We start from the raw sequence: 18,652 nt of genomic DNA, 5'->3' as shown, positions 1-18,652 counted from the left end.
TTCTATTTATGTGTCCCTCCATCATGTTGACAGCATCTGAAACATTGGACCTCATATTTTGGATCTTGGTTTCTTGTTTTTCCAGTGCCTCTAGTGCTCCATTTGTTTTATCTGCATTGTTCTGGATTATTGTGTTTTATTTTTTAGCTCCTCCTGGTTTTTGCTTGTAGCATCCTGTAGTTCTTTGAGTTTGTCTTTCATCCATTGAAAATATTCAATCATCGTTCTTTTAAATTCTGTGTCAGAAAGTTCCATCAGATTTTCTGGTTTTAGGAAATCCATTGCTACTGTGTCACCCTTTGGTGGTAACATCTTGTTTTGTGTTTGTGTAGTGTGTAGGGTAGCTTGTTTTCTTCGAGACATTCATGTATTCTTGAACTGAAGACAATTTCTCAGAATTTCTGACTCAAGGAAAAGGTCAGTTCAGAGCCTGTGAGAGCAGTCTTTTGTAGGTAAGTCAGATCCAGGTGCTCTGGATTAAAGACAGCTTGATTGATTGGTTGTATAGGCACAGGTGTGGAGCCAAATGGGGTGGGGCAGGCAGCAAGGTGAAATAGTCACCAGGGTGGGTCAACCACTTGAGGGACCTCACTTAGACCTTAGCTGCCCAGGTGTGCTCACGATTGAGGTCCCTGATCAAATTCCAGCTGTCCATCTCCCAGTCAGCAGTTCTCACTCAGTGGCCCCAACCCAGCGGCACTACCCAGTGCCCCCCAGGGGCCCCTGCCCTAGCAGTGTCCTGGGTCTAGCAGGACCAGTGAAGACTCAGTCAAATTTCCATAAATCAGTATGGGTTTAAGATCCTGTGGTTCCTAAAACTATTTGTATCAATAAAAGCTATTTTTAGAGTTCCTATTGTCCATGTCAATCAACAGACCCACTGGGTCTTAGTGGGACTTAAGAGGATTCAGCCAATTTTCCCACTAAGCTTTCCCCTTTCAAATGGGTTCAGCAGCTTCTGGTTTTTGCTGATCCGAAGTGCACACTGAAATGTGGACCAGAGTGCAACCCAGGCTGTTTTCGTACAGTTCCAACTGTAATCCATCAAAAGTTCTTATTCAAATTCCTCCTGACCACGTCATGCAACAGACCCAATGGGCCTTAGTGGGGCTTTAGAGAATTCAGCTACTTTCCCTACCAAGTTTACCCCTTTCAGATGGGTCCCTCAGAAGCTCAGATTGCAGTTTCCAGCTTTTGCCGATCTGTAGTGCAGACCAAAACGAGGCCCGGAATGTGACAGAGGCTACGTGCTCATTCTGAGTCTAATCCAGCAGAAGTTCTGATTCAAATTCCTACTGTCCACGTCACACAACAGACCCACTGGGACTCAGTGAGGCTTAAGAGAATTAAGCCAATTTCCCCACTGTTTTCTCCTTTCAAATTGGTCCCATAGAAGCTCATCTAGTGGCTTCCAGTTTTTGCGAGTCCGCACCGCCTCTATGTTCTTACAGTTCCAATACTAAAAGTTTCAACAAAAGTTATGATTCAATTCCTATTGTCCACACCGTGCAACAGATCCACCAGGTTTTAGCAGGGCTTAAGAGAATTCAGCCAATTTCCTTTTTCCTTTCAGGTGAGTCCCAAAGCAGCTCAGCTAGTGGGTTCCAGCTTTTGCCGGGTCCACGATGGGACCGCAGCATGGCAGGGCATTAAGGTTTTATAGCTTCTAAAATAATGTGTTAACAAAAGTTCTCATTCAAATTCCCACTGTTCACGTCACGCTGTGATGGTCAGTCTCTATGGAGCATGAAGTACTCTCTGGTGTCCCATCTTTATGCAGCTTGCTATCCCTCTGGCTCTTCACACTGTACTCTCTGCTGCCACCATCTTCCAATCCCTCAAGATAATGTTTTTAAGAAGGCCTGGCAGTGTAATAGAGTGCTCTGTTGGAGTAGTCCATAAAGGGTTGTGCCGTGCTTCTGTAGAGGTGTGAATATAACCAGCTGCTCCCCAGGGAAAAGAAAGAAGGGCATCTCCTCCTGTGTTTATTACAGCCTTGGAAACTTGCTGGAGAATCAGCTGTGAATCTGAGCCAACTCGATGGGAGTGAGTGAAAGACACTGTAGTGCTTCATGTTTTGGGTGCTTTTGCTTGCAGCCTTGACCCAGCACACAACATGCTGGCTGACTCAGAGTGCATGGTCATTAAGTATTTGCTGAGGAAACTAAAGGAGGAAAAACTCACTCATTGTCTTTAGTTGGAAATGACTAATGATTGACCTTCCAGCAAGTTCAGAGGCTGTAAATCTCATAAGATTGTCCATCTCTTTCCCAAGGATTCATATTGCCATAGAAACACCACCTTTGGGTTAGATGCTCAACTCTTGTGAAAATGGCAATTATCACATTGTTGTCAAGTCATCTGTGAATCATAGCAACCCTATGTACAACATCTCTGAACCTTGTTCTATCCTGTGCCAACCTTATTGTCTCTGACACACCTGCCCCCATTATCCCAGTCACTGAGTCAATCCATCTCATCAAGGGTCTTCCCCTCTTGCACTGTCCCTCCCTCCAAAGTATAATATCCCTCTACAAGTACTGGTCCCCTCTTTCAACATGCCCAAAGTATATCAGACTTTGCAAGCTTCAGCATCCTTGTCTCCAAGGAACTGACTGGTTTTACTCTCTCCAGAACGAACCTGTTTGTTCTCTTAGCAGTCTATGGTATATTCAATACTCTTCTCCAGCACCATAGCTTAAAGGCATCAATTTTCCTTCTATCATCTCTAGTCATTGTCCAGATTTCCAATGCACAGCATGTAATTGCAAAGGCCACAGCCCAGATCAGGCACACCTTAGTCTCCAGATTGACATCGTTGCTCTTCAGTACTCTGGAGATGTCTTTCCCAACTCAATTTGTCTTTTGATTTCCTGGCTGCTGGTACTAAGCAATTATCACAGTTGGCTATAAAGCATTTCTTCTACTATTTCCAATGAATGTTCCACCATTAGTCAATTCTAGAGGCTAAACTCTGAACTCTGCCCTCACTCTTCCCCCTCCCTACAGGTAGGAGGGACAATCCTCTCCAGTGTTACACAGGGTTAGTCAAAAGCAGACAGAGTCAGTGAAACAGTGAGTGATCCAGCTGGGCTACCAGTGTCTCCATCATGCGCCTAATAGAATCCCTGTGCAATATCTCTGGGATCTTCCAAGTAGCCTCCCTGCTTGGTCTTGTTCTGCTGCTGTTCAAGGCAATCCAATTATACCTGCGCAGACAGTGGCTGTTGAAAGTCCTACAACAGTTCCCATCACCTCCCTCACACTGGCTTTTTGGGCACAAAAAGAAGGTAAGAATAAGGAGGTAACGGTGGCATTATGCAATATTTGTACTTTTGTGACTGATGTTTTACTCAGCATTAATGTCCTCCAGGGTCACCTGTTTTGTATATTATTTTATGAGTTGCTTGTTTTTCAGCACTGTGTAGTTTATGGGGGTTGGGGAAACAAAGAAAAGAAGGGATAAATAATGAACACTGCATTGGAACAGATGAGGGAAAGAACTGCTTAAAAGGAATATATGATTAGGCATTATTTGCATGACAACAGTCCAGAATAAGAGGTGCATAACAAAGTGGACTGGGTGGGATGTGTGTGTGTGGGGGGGGGTGAATTGTGTAACAATTAATGTATTTTTTAAGAGAAAAGCAAACTGAAAGGTGAGTATGGAGGGGGGAAAAAGAATTAGGTTGTGAGTGCAAGGGGACAGCAGACAGGGTCTGAGCTGAGAAGCAAGATGAATAAGCTATTGAAAAATAATGTTTGTTATGTGAACTCAAACCTGCCTCCCAAGGTAAATCTAGCTCACTTCTCAGGTGTCTATTCATCACTGTAATAGGAACAAGGTGTTCACAGGAAGCTTATCCTAGCTTAAAAAAATATTAAAAACCCAAAACAACTCAATGCTGTCAAGTTGAACCAACTCACAGCTGATCCTCCAGTGGGTCTTCAGAAGCTGTAGATTGCACAGAAGAATACCCATCTTTCTCCTGTGGAGAGCTAGTGAATTTGAACTGCCAACCTTTGGGTTGGTAGCACAGCTCCTTACCACTAAGCCACCAGAACACCCTTAGCCTTGCTTAGCATCCTCAGCACTCCTTGTGCAGAACTAAAATCCATTCTGACCACTTTGCAGAGATACAAGTTGATAGTCCTTTTTTCTGGAGTCTCCTCCCAGCTGAGAAATATCAGCAGCCTCAGCTGTTTGGAAAACAAAGTTTCTAGCTGCTTCTACACTCCAGTCTACTGAATCCCAGTCTCAGTTGACTAGTATTTGCATAAAAAAATACCACAACTAGATGGCTTCAAAGGCTTGGAAATTATTGTATCACAGCTTTGAAGCCTGAGGTCTGAATTAAGGATGTCAACACATATAACCTCTCAGAGGCTGTTTCTGTCTGTCTGTCTAGGGGTCTGTGTGTCTGTGGCCTCTACAGAGAGATCTTTATCTCTTCCCATTTGTGTAGCTCCTGGTGTTCATTATCACTCCTTCTATGCGTCATCTTAGCCAAAAGGTCAAGAAGTCCTTAACTGCCTTTAGATATTTCTTCACCTGACATCTGTCTGGGCCCCCAACACCACCCTCCTCTATGTGTATGTCTCTATTTTTTGTTTTTATAAGATATTCAGAAGGCAGTAAGACTCAACATCATTTTGTAATAATCTCTTGGAGGTACTCATTTCCTAGACCTAATTATGTGAGCTCAAAGGGCAACACTTGTCTAGGGTTAAAGCTGAGAAGGCAGAAAGGGGTAGTAAAGAAAAACAATTGACAGCAGCAAACACTGGGAGAATGTGGAAAGAGCACTATTATATATAGAGATTGCAATTAATGTTAAGACTAGTGTATGAAATGGATGGAAACTAATATGTTCTGTAAACTTATACCCAGATCACAGTAAGTCTATAATAATAGTATACTCAAAAGCAATTATTATCAGTTAAGGTAGTCACTACAAAGAGAATTATTGTAAGGTGCAGGCCCAAATGGTGTTTAAGTATTTTTATGAATTATACTGATTGTTTTTATTGAGGGGTTGTAAATATTGTGTTTCATGCATGTATATTGTGTTCCATACAGCCTTTCATTTACATTATATTTCATACATTTATATTGTGGGGGGGTTTTTTCTCCCTTACAATCATCCCATGATTTCGTGAAATGCTTTTTTTCATTTCATACATGTTTTTTTTCATACATGCTTTCATGAAAGTATGTAAGTCAGCTACTTCATGCCTCATGCCCCAGTATCCCTCTTTTAAATAGCAAATGACGAGCACATTCCTTTTGCTGACAGATCCTCTGTTCAACTTGAAAACTTTGAGCATCTGCATCCGTAAGAATCATCTGGTCCAGAGACAACTTGACTGCACATCACAACAACTACTCAATAAATATTTACTGATAAATGAAAGGACTTATCTGTCCATCTACTCATTCATGGAGTTATTAAGATTTACAGCCTCTGAGGCCAAATTTAGGGTTGCTCTCAGTTAGAGCTCACTCAACAGCAGTGAGTTTTGAGTCATTGCATGGGCAAGTTGGACAATGAATAAGGAATACCAAAGGAGAATTGATTGCTTTGAATCTTTATATTAGTGAAGAATATTGAATACTGAGTAATACAGTGATAATTATAGTATATTACTGTAACATATTGTGTGGTTAGATGCCATTGAGACAATTATGACAAATATATTCATCCTGGAGAGGGCTAAACCAGGCTGCTCCTTGGAGGCAAGGATTCTGAAGTTTTGTCTGGCATACTTTGTACATTATGCAAAGAGGGACCAGCCCTTGGAGAAGGACGTCATGCTTGTGAAGGTGGAAGGACAGTGCAGGAGAGGAAGACCCATTATGAGGTGGATTGATTCAGTGACTGGGGTAATCTGGGTAGGTGTGTCAGAGACAGTAAGATTGGCACAGCATAGAGCAGGTTTTAGGGTTGTACATAGGGTCACTATGAGTTGCAGGTGACTGGACAGCACACAACAACAACAACAAATATTATATTAAGTGCTTTGATTGAGCAGACCATAGCCTGAATAAGGTGCACCTTAGTCTCTAGACTGACATCATTGATTTTTAACATTCTGGAGAGGACCTTAACAGCAGATTTTCCCAAAGCAACGCATCTTTTGATTTCATGCATGCTGGTGTCAAGGAGATTGATTGTGGATCTGGGCATGATGAAATTGTTAACAACTTCAATCTTTTCTCCAACTATTATGACACTGCCTATTGGCATTGCAGTGAGAATTTTTGGGTTTTTTTTTTATGTTGAGATGCAATCCATATGCAGTCCTTGATCTTCTGCAGCAAGTGTTTCAAGTCCTCCTCAGTCTTGGCAAGTAAGGATGTATCATATGCATAATGCAGGTTTTGATGAGTCTTTATCCAATCCCGATATCTCATTCTTCATAAAGTCTAGCCTCTTGAATGATTTGTTCAGCATACAGACTGAAAAGGTATGGAGAAAGGATCCATTCCTGATGCACTCCTTTCTTGATTTTGAACCATGCAGTGTTCCCTTGCTCTGTTCAGACACTATCTTCTTGGTCTAGGTATATGTTTCATATGAGCACAATCAAGTGTTATGGGATTCTCATTTTTCTCAATGTTAGCTACAACTTGTGATTCACACAGTCAAATGCCCAATGAATAAGAATGACAGGAGAAGAACTGATTCATTCAAGTTGTGTTACTAGAGAAGACAATTGAGTATACCATAGACTGCCAAGAAAACAAATCCCTGGAGAGGGTAAAGCCAAGTTGCACCTTAGAGCAAAGATTTTGAAACTCCATCTCACATACTTTGGGTGTATTGTCAGGAGGGGCCAGCCCTTGGAGAAGAGCATCATGCTTAGAAGGGTGTAGGGTAAGCACAAGAGAAAAAGATCCTGGATAAAATGGATTGGCACAGTGACTGTGGTAACTGGGCCAAGTGTGTCAGAGATGGTGAGGTTGGCTCAGAATAAAGTTCAAGAGTGGTTGTTCATAGGTCACTATGAGTCATAGTTGACTCAACAACACATAACAGCAACAATATATATATATAATATAATGCTGTGTTACACAGGTTTATTATAATATTACAATATGTAACATTAATTTAATCAATGTTTCAACTTACAATAATTCTTACCGTATTCTCAATTCCATGAAACACTAAAAGAACAAACAAATCTCTCTAGGAAAAAGTGTAGCCATAGTACTCCTTAGAAGGAAGAATGGTGACATTTCATCTCACATACTTACGGCGTGTTATCAGAAGGGACCCATCTCTGAAAAAGGACATCAGTGGCATGGGCTCACACGGTGATTGCAACATTCACTTAAGCAGAGCAGAGATTGTGAGGATGGTGCCGGAGCAGGCAAAGGTTTCCCTCTGTTGTATATAGGGCCACTGTGGGTCCAAGTTCATTCAGCAGCACCTAACAAAAGCAAAATTGTTTGTGTGAATGAAAATAACACTTGTGAATAAAAGAGGTGAGCATTTAGTAGGCTTAGCAAACTTAACTGTTTATAAAAGCAAAGCCAAGTGATTATAAAAACATAAATTTACATAATTGAGATTCAAACAAACCCTGCAGCTCCATCCATTTTCTGGAACCTCTTTGCAATCCCATGTGTGCCTGTCATACTGGCAAGCGCACAACACCTGGACAGTGCCAGTGCCAGTCCTAATATTCTCCATGCACCTGTTCAGAGTCTCCTTTGTGATCACAGCTTCCAGAGCAGCGGGGAGAGGAAAAGTGTAACGGAGCAGCTCCTGGTATGAGTAGCCTCACTTGCAAGGCCATATGTTCCATGCCTAGGGAATTACCATCACTGCCACTGTGGACATTATCTCTTCCAGAAAAATCTTGAATGATCCAGAAAGCATCAAAAGAGAGAATACACAGTATCACTGCATAAAACAGAATTGGTTGACACTGAAATATTTCTGGAAGTAGCATAGATGAAAAATGAATGGCAATGAAGAAAGAAGTTCAAGCTGCACTATTTCTGAAATAAGGCCTCAGAAATTAATGAGATACCAATTGGCATGTTTCAATTGCCAAACGTAGCCCTGGACATGCTCACTAGTCTATGCTAAGAAAGTTGGAAGACAATTATTTTGCCAACTGACTGAAAGAGATCCGTATTCCATTCCTAAGAAAGGTGATCCAACAGAATGTGGAAATTATTGATCAATATCATTAATATCATGCTCAAGCAAAATCTTGCTGAACATTATTAAAAAATGGCTAGAATACTACATCATACATGCCAGAGTCCAAGCTGGGTTTAAAACAGGCTGAAGCACCAAGGGTATCATTGCTGATGTCAGATGGGCTTTGACAGAAAGCAGAGAATCATAGAGAAGAGTATCTATCTGTGCCTTAATGACTATGCAAAGGCATTTGACTGTGTTTATCATAACAAAATGTGGTTAATACTGAGAAGAATATGAATCCTAGAACATTTAACCATGTTCATGCAAAAGCTATTCTTAGACCAGAAGCTGTTGTCTGAACAGAGCAAGGAAACACCATATGGTTTAAAATCAAGAAAGCTCTATGTTGAGCTGTATCCTTTCTCCATACCTACTCAACCTGTATGCTGAACAAAACATTTAAGAAGCTGAACTCTGTAAAGAAAAATGAGACATCATGATAGGAGGAAGCCTCATCAACAACCTGCATTATACAGATGTTGTTGTTGTTGTTGTTATTGTTATGTGCCGTCAAGTCGTTTGTGACTCAAAGCGACCCTATGCACAAAAGGCCTAAACCCTGCTCTATCCTGCGCCAACCGCACTGCCTCTGACACACCCATCCCGATTACCCCAGTCACCAAATCAATCCATCTCATAGAGGGTCTTCCCCTCCTGCGCTGTCCCTCCACCCTCCCAAGCATGATGTCCCTCTCCAAGGACCCGTCCCTCCTGGCAACATGTCCAAAGTGTGTCAGACAAAGCCCCAGAATCCTTGCCTCCAAGGAGTAGCTTGGTTTAATCCTCTCCAAGATGAATCTGTTTGTTTTCCTGGCAGTCCATGGTACATTCAGTACTCTTCTCCAGCACCACAGCTCAAAGGCATCAACTCTCCCTCTGTCCTCCCTAGTTATTGTCCAATTCTCTGATGCATAACAAGTGATTGCAAAGACCATGGCCTTTATCAGGCACACCTTAGTCTCCAGAGAGACACCGTTGCTCCTGAGTACTTTAGAGAGGTCCCTAACAGCAGACTTTCCCATCGCGATACGCTTTTTCATTTCCTGACTGCTGGTGCCAAGAGTGTTGACTGTGGAGCCGAACAAACTGAAGCTGTGAACAATCTCAATCTCTTCGCCATCCATCCTGACGCTGCCAATAGGTCCAGTGGTGAGAATCTTTGTCTTCTTGACATTGACACAACTTTATTTAGTGAAGTGAGACCTGAAATACTTGCTGATTAAAGACTACTGCCTTCAATATGGATTGCATCTCACTATCAAGAAGACAAAAACTCTCACCCCAGCGCTGAAAGGCAACATCATGATAAATGGAAAGAGTGAAGTTGTCAATTACTTCACTTACTTCGATCCATAATCAACATCCTTTGTACCAGCAGTCAAGAAATCAGAAGACACGTTGCAATGGGAAAGTCTCCTTTCAGGGACCTCTCCAAAGTGCTAAGGAGCAATGATGTCCGTTTGAAGATTAAAGTCTGCCTGATTCAGGCCATGCCTTATTCAATCACTCGCTATGCATCTTCGAACTGGAAAATGAATAAGGATGAAGAAGAAAGTCAATTCCTGTGAGTTATTGGAGATGTTGGATGTCAGAGGAGAATACTGAATATCCCTTGGATTATTTAAAAATAAATAAATAAAAAACCACAACAGATATAACTTGGAGAAGGTGCAGTCAGAGTGCTCCTTAGAGACAAGGATGGCAAAGCTTTGTCTCACATACTTTGGAAATGTTGCTAGACGAGGCTATTCTTTGCTATTCCATGTTGGAAAGGTGAAAGGTCAGCTAAAGGGAGGATGCCCACAATGAGATGGATTGACACAGAGACTGCAGCAATGGGCTCAAGCATGTCAGAGATGATGTCGATGGTGCAGGATAGAACAGGGTTCAGATCTGATGTCCATAATGATACTATGGGTTGTATTCAGCTCAATGGTGCCTAACAACAACAATTTCTGCTAGCAGGGTGCTTTGATTGGGTGTGTTGCCAAACCAAAGGCTGCACCTCTCCAATAGTTCGCATCCACCAGTGACTCCACAGAAGAAAGATAGGCAACCTCTTCCTATGCAATTTACATCACTGAAAAACAGCTAGAGGGTGAGCTATGAGTCAGTCCCAACCTGTTGGCTATGAGTTTGCGTGTTTTTTTTTAATCTCTTCTGGTGGATATAGGTCTATTATCTCTGTGGCTGTCTTATCCTTAATCCTTACTCCAAGAACTAGATCTAAAATTTTTAATTCATATTTCTCCTTTGGTTTCAGTTTACAAAGGATCAGGAGTTGCAACAGTTACTGAAATGGGTGGAGAAATTCCCATGTGCCTTTCCTCGCTGGCTATGGGGAAGCGAAGCTGTTGTCATGATCTATGATCCTGACTACATTAAGGTGATTCTGGGGAGATCAGGTGAGAGTAAATCCCATGATCAGCTGGAAAAGCTCCTCCCTCTTGTATGGAATTCTGAGAGAACTTCAAGGCAACAGTAAATATCAAAACACCCTCCCAACTTATAACCCAGTCTCCAGCCAGCAATAATATTTTTAGTGTTGGAAATTTAAAACATCTATTTGAGGCTGAATTTCCATCCTTCCCTCATCCCTTCTTTCTTCTTGTCCTCCCTCCTTTCCTCCCTTCCTTCTTTCTTTCATTCTATTTTTTTCTCTCTCTCTTCTCCTTCCCCCCTTCATATCTTCCTCTTTCCCTGCTTTTGAGTTTTAGTTTCTTTCTTTCTTAATTTATTCCAGGTTTTGTTTTGTGTATTGTCCCATATATGAAAGATAAATTTTCTATTTACAGTGAAATTGGTATGGTAGCTGTTATTTTTTTTGTTTCTTTTCCTGCTATGGGATATGCAGAGCCACCATAAATCCTATGAAAAGTGTAATGTTTCTGTGTTACTGGTTAACATTTTTTAAATTTTTTATTAATTTCAATGGACATTTACAGCTGGTTAACATTTTGAATGTTACCTACATTTCTAACCAATTTCCCTATTGGTGACTGCTTACAGCATACTGAGTATGCTTTGCTAAGTCTACAGAGACTATTGGGACAGAGATACTGAGGATAGGAGGCAAGTGAAAGATCAAGTTCGTATATTCGCAGCTAAAAAAAACATTAAGAAATCATGGCAGCTAATGGCCTGAAGGATGCCTAGTTTGTTTTCTACTACTCAGTTCTCAATGTCCTTCCTTACCTTTCAGACCCAAAGTCTACTAGAACCTACAGATTCCTGGCCCCTTGGATTGGTACGTATATCTAAACAATGACTGTATTACACTTATCAGGTAGATTTCTCACAAGCAACTTCTTCAACTCAAAGATAGAAACTAGTGTCCAGCTACCACTGTCACCATCCTTATCCCTAAATGAAGGCCTATTTCTCTCTTTTCTCAAACCCTGTCCCTATCTCCTTCATAATTAGAACTCTCCAATAATTGTGCTCCGTCCATGTTTCTTCTCTGTTCTCTCAAAATACCTAGGTTTAACCCTTGCTTAAGACAAGCTCCTAATTAACATTTTCAATTTCTCTCTCATAGCTATCATAATCACATCTTATGTATCAGCCAAACTGGGAATTTATACTTGTGAAATGTGAGAAGCTTCCCCAGTCTTTAGTACATAATGAGTCTTTAGATGAATTTTTCCCCAGGGACAGCCTTATTCCCTCCTAAATTGTCTTTGGCAGTTCCCCTGATCCTGTCTCACCAGACATAAACACATACTCACTTCTGATCCAGGGTATGGTTTGCTCCTTTTGAATGGGCAGACATGGTTCCAGCACCGGCGTATGCTGACTCCAGCCTTCCACTATGACATCCTAAAGCCCTATGTGGGGATCATGGCTGACTCTGTTCGACTGATGCTGGTAAGTAGATTTCTAACTCTCTCTCTCTCTCTCTCTCTCTCTCTCTCTCTCTCTCTCTCTCTGTCTCTCTCTCTCATATACCCTGAATCACAAGTCCTGCGTGACCTCACAGCACCTCCTCACATGGTCCACTGTCAGTCATTTTACCTCAGGGACACCCATCAGATAACTACACACAATAACACTCTCAACAGTGGACATACAGGTCACACCCTGTTATTATACAAACATATTGGCAATCTTTTAGAAACATTTGTAAGTCCAGAACTTGTTCACCAACACAGACACTTAACAACACAATCACTCACTCTAATGTGCTTCTCAACTCAAACACATATGTGCTCACGACCAATCTGAGACATAGATATAGTCAAACCTACTAATACACGTACATATTCTGACATATAAGATGTACTTGGCAGATACACATTAACATGCACTTCTGCATACACCCACACCTATGCCTAGGAATACTAGCTTTCCAGCAAGTTGAAAGTTTCATAACTGATACTGGTATAAATAAAATCCTTCTCTGACTAACTGAAAATTTCCTAAGCACTTAACAAAAAATAAAACATAGATCAAAACTCTAAGAGCCATTTTCTCCAAAGTAGATGGGATGAAACCCCAGCAACTAACTTGGATCTATACATTACTCATTGCCCAAAGAAAGACTGGGTTAGAATCTATGCAGGGACCTTTTCAACATTCCTCTTCATTTGTATTCAGTACCATGGATGGAGGAATAGTCAATACCCCTTAGACAGCAGAACAAGTGATATCTGGTGGGCCTTGAAAATACCAGATTCAGTGGCAGAGAGGACATTCACAATGTCACTTATCTGATTGCTAGCCCGGGTCCCAGGGCTTATGCGGGAATATGAGTCAAGCTAAAAAGAAATGAACAACGGGTCCATGTTCTCATTTTTCATAACTCAGACCTTGTAATGATACCATCTATCATCAGGACTCTGGTTTGGACAAAAATTGGGGTCAAGGAAAAAATTATAATAAAAATAAACTTAATTCATGATGTCTTTTCCGGGGAAAGATACTTCCAATGTCTTTAGGCTTTATTTGGCACTGATCTGCTTGATCTCTAAAAAATGAATGCAAACTGTCTCTCAGATCTACCACAGCTCTCATGACACCAAAGAGTCTGTTTTAAGAACTCTGAAAAATATTCTTTCCAATTAACCCAAAGATAATAACCATCATGGATGCCAGGGCTACAGGGGATTGGGGCAGTCCATGTAGGCAGGGGCTCTGCTGTGTTATAAATCACCCTCGACTCAATTAGAGCCTGTGAAAGGTTGATGGTTCCATAATTGAAAGTTTTATTTGGACTAGACAAAAGAGAATGTCTTTCTTTTTTATTTTTTGTAAGTACAAGTTTACAGAGAAAATTATTTTCCTGTGTAACTTACTATACAAATTTTGTTTTATGATATTAATTGCATAATATCCCCACTGTAACAGAACTCTTCCTTCCTATGTACCTCTCCATGCCCCCTTTTTCTTTAGTGATATTGTAAGAGAATGCCTTTAACTATATAAGGAAAACCACTGAGATAGTAGGCATCAGTTTAAAAAACATTCATTTTAGGGAGCAATGGTGGTCTAGTGGCAGGAAGCTGCACCATAATCCCTGAGGTGTGTGGTTCAAATCCACCAGATGCTCTAACGCAGAAGGCAGGACAATCTCCTCCTGTACCAGTCAGATCCAATTTGATGGCACACACACAGAAAAAAAGAAAAGAAAATATTTAAAAAAAATTAATTTTACAGTGTTACTTTGGTGCAATGCTTTCTGCTTTATAAAGTGAATAATTTCCAAAGGATCATCCAGAGAGACATAAAATAGAGTTTAACCTAATTAACAAGGACCTTCTAAGAAAGTCTAAGTGAAATCATTATCTTCCTCCTTCCCAGGACAAATGGGAGAAGTTGATCACCCAGGACCCATGTCTGGAACTCTTTGAACATGTCTCCTTGATGACTTTGGACACCATCATGAAGTGTGCCTTCAGCTACGAGAGCAGAGTCCAGCAGAACAAGTCAGTAAAACTTCCAATTCAAGGTCCTTCTTTGTAGCAAATAGCTGTGAACTTATCAAATGGGCAGATGTAACAACTGGATTCTTGTCTCAACAGGGGAAAAATTCTATCCTTAGATCTAGACACCTAAATAGAAACCTGGATGCTCGTGTCATCCTATTAAGGAGGTGGGATATAAAGGCTAAAGAACACGGATGTGTCAGTGGGATCTCTTCACTTTTTGAAGATGTTTACACCTAGATTCCCATTCCATTTCTGGGTCAGCCACCTCTTCTCCCCTTTAGTTTTTTTCTATATCCTCTCCCTTAGGAACCACAACTCCTATATCCAAGCTGTTCAAGACATGAGTGAGTTGTTTTACTCACGAGTGAGGAATATCTTCTACCAGAGTGATGTCTTCTACAGCCTGACCCGTGATGGTCGCTTGCTCCACCGTGCCTGCCAGATTGCCCATCAGCACACAGGTCCTGGATTCTTTTCCTAGAAATCTTCCCCAAAGGGTACAACTCTGGGGCTTTAAATAGGCACAGAGATATGTGTCAGGCATCATGCCAGAGAGCTGCATGTGTCATGGGTAATGAAACTTCATTTCAGAAAATATACAAACAGACCTCATGGAATCTACTAGTGAAGAGGTCCTGCCTAGCAATCCATTGATACGAGAGTTTTCATCTTTGACCCACAGCCAATCCCACAATCATTTCAAACTCCACCTCAGTTAGGTCTGATGCCCAGATTCTTGTCAATTATGACTGATGGGGCTGCTTCAGTCACTGTCTGACTGCTACACTGAGTTCTTACCTTCCACTGGTAACTACTATCTTGGAACAGACCAAGTGATCAAGCAAAGGAAGATTTCTCTGCAGAAGGAAGGAGAGCTAGAAAAAATCAGAAAGAGGAGGCACTTGGACTTCCTGGATATCCTCCTTTGTGCCAAAGTGAGTATGGGAGAGGCTTGGGCTTTTTGCAGAGGGGCAGGGCCTTGAGGTTAACTCTGCACTGTCCTTGGGCTTTCCTCAGATGGAAAATGGGAGCAGCTTGTCCGACGAAGACCTTCGTGCTGAAGTAGACACATTCATGTTTGAAGGTCATGATACCACAGCCAGTGGCATCTCCTGGATCCTTTACTCCCTGGCCAAATACCCCAAGCATCAGCAGATCTGCCGAGAGGAGATCCAAAGTGTCCTGGGGGATGGAGCCCTCATTACCTGGTGAGTGTTCAAGAGATGGGAGAGTATTTCCTGGCTGAGAAAAGAGAAGCCTTTGGTCTATCTAGGACCTGCACCTATCTCAGGCTTGGCTTCTTCTCAGGGACCATTTGGACAAGATGCCTTACACCACTATGTGCATCAAGGAGTCTCTAAGAATCTACCCACCAGTTCCAAGTATTGGCAGGGTGCTCAGTAAGCCCGTCACCTTTCCTGATGGAAGGTCCTTACCAGAAGGTAAGTACTTTACCACACACACCTAACTCCAAAAACAATAGCCACCACTGGTTTCCAGCAAGTTGATTCTGACTCATGGCAGCCCCATGTGTGTCAGAGTAGAACTGTGAGCCATACTGTTTTCAATAGCTGGCTTTTGGGGAAGTAAATAATCAGGGCTTTCTTCCAAAACAACTCTGAGTGAACACTGACCTTTTGATTAGTAAATTAATCAATTAGCCATGTACCACCCAGAAAATCTAGAAAATATACATGAAGATGGCACAGGATAGGACAGGGTTCAAGTCTTTTGTCCATATGGTTGATATGGGTTGTGCTCAACTCAACGGCTCCTAACAACATACATGTATTAGTTAATATGGTGATGATTCAATCTGTTATCTCCATAAATTGTAGACTGTGACCATTTTCTCAAAAACCCTAACTGCCTGAGATTTGGAAAACTCAAGAGTGTGTTAGAGAAGAGGCGAGGTAGATGTGATCTTCCTTTTATGAAAATACATGGCAAATGAGGACAGAGAATCTAGCATCACAGGTTATGTCTCAAGTAGAATCTAGGCTTTCAGGACCATTAAATGATGGCAGAGAGAGAGCAGCTGATGACCAGAGGTAAGCTCTGTTGAATCATGGTCAGATATGGTCTATTGGTTCAACTCCCATTGATCTAAGTCCCAGCTTTGTTACATTCTAGCTGTGTGATCCTAAGCAAATTGTTGGCCTCTTTAAGCCACAAGTACCTCATTTTAAAAGCTGGGAAATAAGTATATTTTCCATGGAGAGTGAGTATGAGGAATGAATAGTTTAATGTGTATTTCCTTCTGTCAATTAAGTTACTCCAGTCTCTAGTTCTTTATTGCTTCTCTTGGTTTGTGGTCCTCCATCCTTTAGTACATAAATTTCCATTCTATGGGCTGAAATATCAAGGTCACACCCTACAGATATGTTAATGTTAGTCTTTTCTTTCTCAAACCTTCTCATAGGAACCAGAATCTCACTAGACATTCACGCTCTTCACCACAACCCGAAGGTGTGGTCAGATCCAGAGGTATGAGACCCTGGGAAAGGGTAATGGGATGATTTGTCAAAAACAATTCTTCTTCATCCTTCCCTCATTGCAAGTTCTGCCACCTCATGAATTACAAGAAGCAGCTTGACTCCTGGTAGGTCTGACTCTGTTGCTTTCTCTGCAGGTATTTGATCCGACCCGGTTTTCACCAGGCTCATCCCGACACAGCCATGCCTTCCTGCCTTTCTCAGGAGGATCTAGGTGAGAGGACACCCTGTCTGGTAATGGGAAGGGATTTTCTGAGTATGTGTCCCATTAACAAGAATATCCTATGTGCATAAGAGGCAGTCCAGCTATTGACTAGTGGGGTTGATATTTATACAAAGGAGGCTTGTGTGTGTGTGTCCCTCTATACATATTTTTTTTAAGTGTTAGGAGGGGGAATCCAGTGTGAAGGGCAATGTATACGAACTTTGTAGGTAAACCAGTATAAATGAAAATATAAAAATAAATTTCAAGAAGTAATAATGATAATAAAAGACAGAATTTCTGGCAAGTCATGAAGATTTTGCTCCCACTGATCTTTCTCAATAGTAGTCAACAGCATGAGTGGATTTTCCAAAGTTCAATGGATTTTGGTGTTTTTCTTACTTAGATTGCAGCTTTCCAAGATAGCTTTTCACATTACTTGTGCTATGCTGTTCTCAGTTCTCACCATTTTGAGAGGCCAATTTCTCTCTTTCCAATCATTCTTATCAAGCCCATTGCTTTTCCCACCCAATTCACCACTGTCAGTGTGTCTTCCAGCTGAAACAAATGTTTGTATGAGTTTCAAATTTTATATGTGTGTCTCAAATTTTCAACTTGTGCACAAACTTGCTTGCTGAAAGTAAGGAGGACTTGAAGCACTTGTTACAGGAGATCAAGATTCTTACTAATGGACCAATAAGCAACATCATGATGGAGAAGAGATTGAAACTGCCAACAGCTTCATATTGCTTGGATCCACAACTAACACTCTTGGTACTAGCAGTCAGGAAATAAGGAGATGCATTGCACTAGAATATATGCAGTTAGGGAACTCCTCAAATTATTGAGAAATAATGATGTCAGTTTGAAGACCAAGGCACATCTGATTCAGGCCATAGTCTTTCCAATCACTTGCTGTGCATCAGAGAGCTGCACAATGACTAGGATGACAGAAAAAGAATTGGCATTTTTGAGCTGTGGTGTTGGAAAAGAACCCCAAACATCCCATGATTAGCCAAGAGAATAAACAGCTATGTCTTGGGGAGAGTGGAGCCAGAGTGTTCTTTGGAGGCACGAATGATGTTGCTTCACCTCACCTACTTTGGGCATGTTGTTTGGGAGGGGCTATTCCTTGGAGAAGGAATGATGCTAGGAAGGGCAGAGGATCAGCAAAGGAGAGGAAGACCCTCAAACAGGGGGATTGACACGGTGACTGCCGCAACGGGCTTTTCTGTTGTCAAAAAGTGTGAGGATGGCCCAGGATAGAACAGGGCTCAGATCTTTTGTTCAAAAGGTCTGTATGAGTCATACTCGACTTGACGGCACCTAACAACAACATAATTGAAAAGTTATGCTTTCCTTTTGAAGTATGTGTTATACCAATTTGAATCTTTATAAATTATCACTGAATATTAATAATCACATTTTCACGTAAACTTTCCTGGTTGGCAAATTTGGTGAAGATAGAAAAAAAGTCATAAGAATGAGAAGAGTAAAACTTGTTGTTGTTGTTGTTGTTGTTGTTGTTATGTGCCATCGAGTCACTTGCGACTCATAGCCACCCTATGTAAAAGAGCCCTAAATGCCATTCTTGCCTGTGCCAACCTCGCCATCTCAAATACACTAATTCCCACCACTCCACTCACAGAATCGATCCATCTCATCGAGGGTCTTCCTCTTCTGCGCTGTCCCTCCACTCTCCCAAACATGGTGTCCCTCTCCAAGGACCAGTCCCTCCTTGCAACATGCCCAAAGTATGTCAGACGAAGCTTCAGAATCCTTGACTCCAAGAAGCAGTCCAACTTCACC

General features: G+C 41.5%; 1 protein-coding gene across 1 annotated transcript in view; it reads left to right on the top strand.

The window, feature by feature from the left end:
• Positions 1-3,110: 3,110 nt before the first annotated feature.
• LOC102867299 (cytochrome P450 4A11-like) overlaps positions 3,111-18,652 on the top strand; it is a 21,385-nt gene continuing 5,843 nt past the window's right edge. The window contains exons 1-11 of the mRNA XM_006902916.1: positions 3,111-3,290; positions 10,483-10,624; positions 11,422-11,466; positions 11,959-12,086; positions 14,019-14,143; positions 14,453-14,607; positions 14,975-15,081; positions 15,164-15,354; positions 15,455-15,588; positions 16,569-16,633; positions 16,779-16,855. Coding sequence (XP_006902978.1) covers positions 3,111-3,290; positions 10,483-10,624; positions 11,422-11,466; positions 11,959-12,086; positions 14,019-14,143; positions 14,453-14,607; positions 14,975-15,081; positions 15,164-15,354; positions 15,455-15,588; positions 16,569-16,633; positions 16,779-16,855 — 1,349 coding nt within the window. The remainder of the gene's footprint in view (positions 3,291-10,482; positions 10,625-11,421; positions 11,467-11,958; positions 12,087-14,018; positions 14,144-14,452; positions 14,608-14,974; positions 15,082-15,163; positions 15,355-15,454; positions 15,589-16,568; positions 16,634-16,778; positions 16,856-18,652) is intronic.

Source organism: Elephantulus edwardii, unplaced genomic scaffold (genome assembly GCF_000299155.1).
Source record: "Elephantulus edwardii isolate Elephantulus edwardi_28Jun2011 unplaced genomic scaffold, EleEdw1.0 scaffold00471, whole genome shotgun sequence".
Classification (NCBI taxonomy): domain Eukaryota; kingdom Metazoa; phylum Chordata; class Mammalia; order Macroscelidea; family Macroscelididae; genus Elephantulus; species Elephantulus edwardii.
This window is presented reverse-complemented; position numbering and strand designations above follow the sequence as displayed.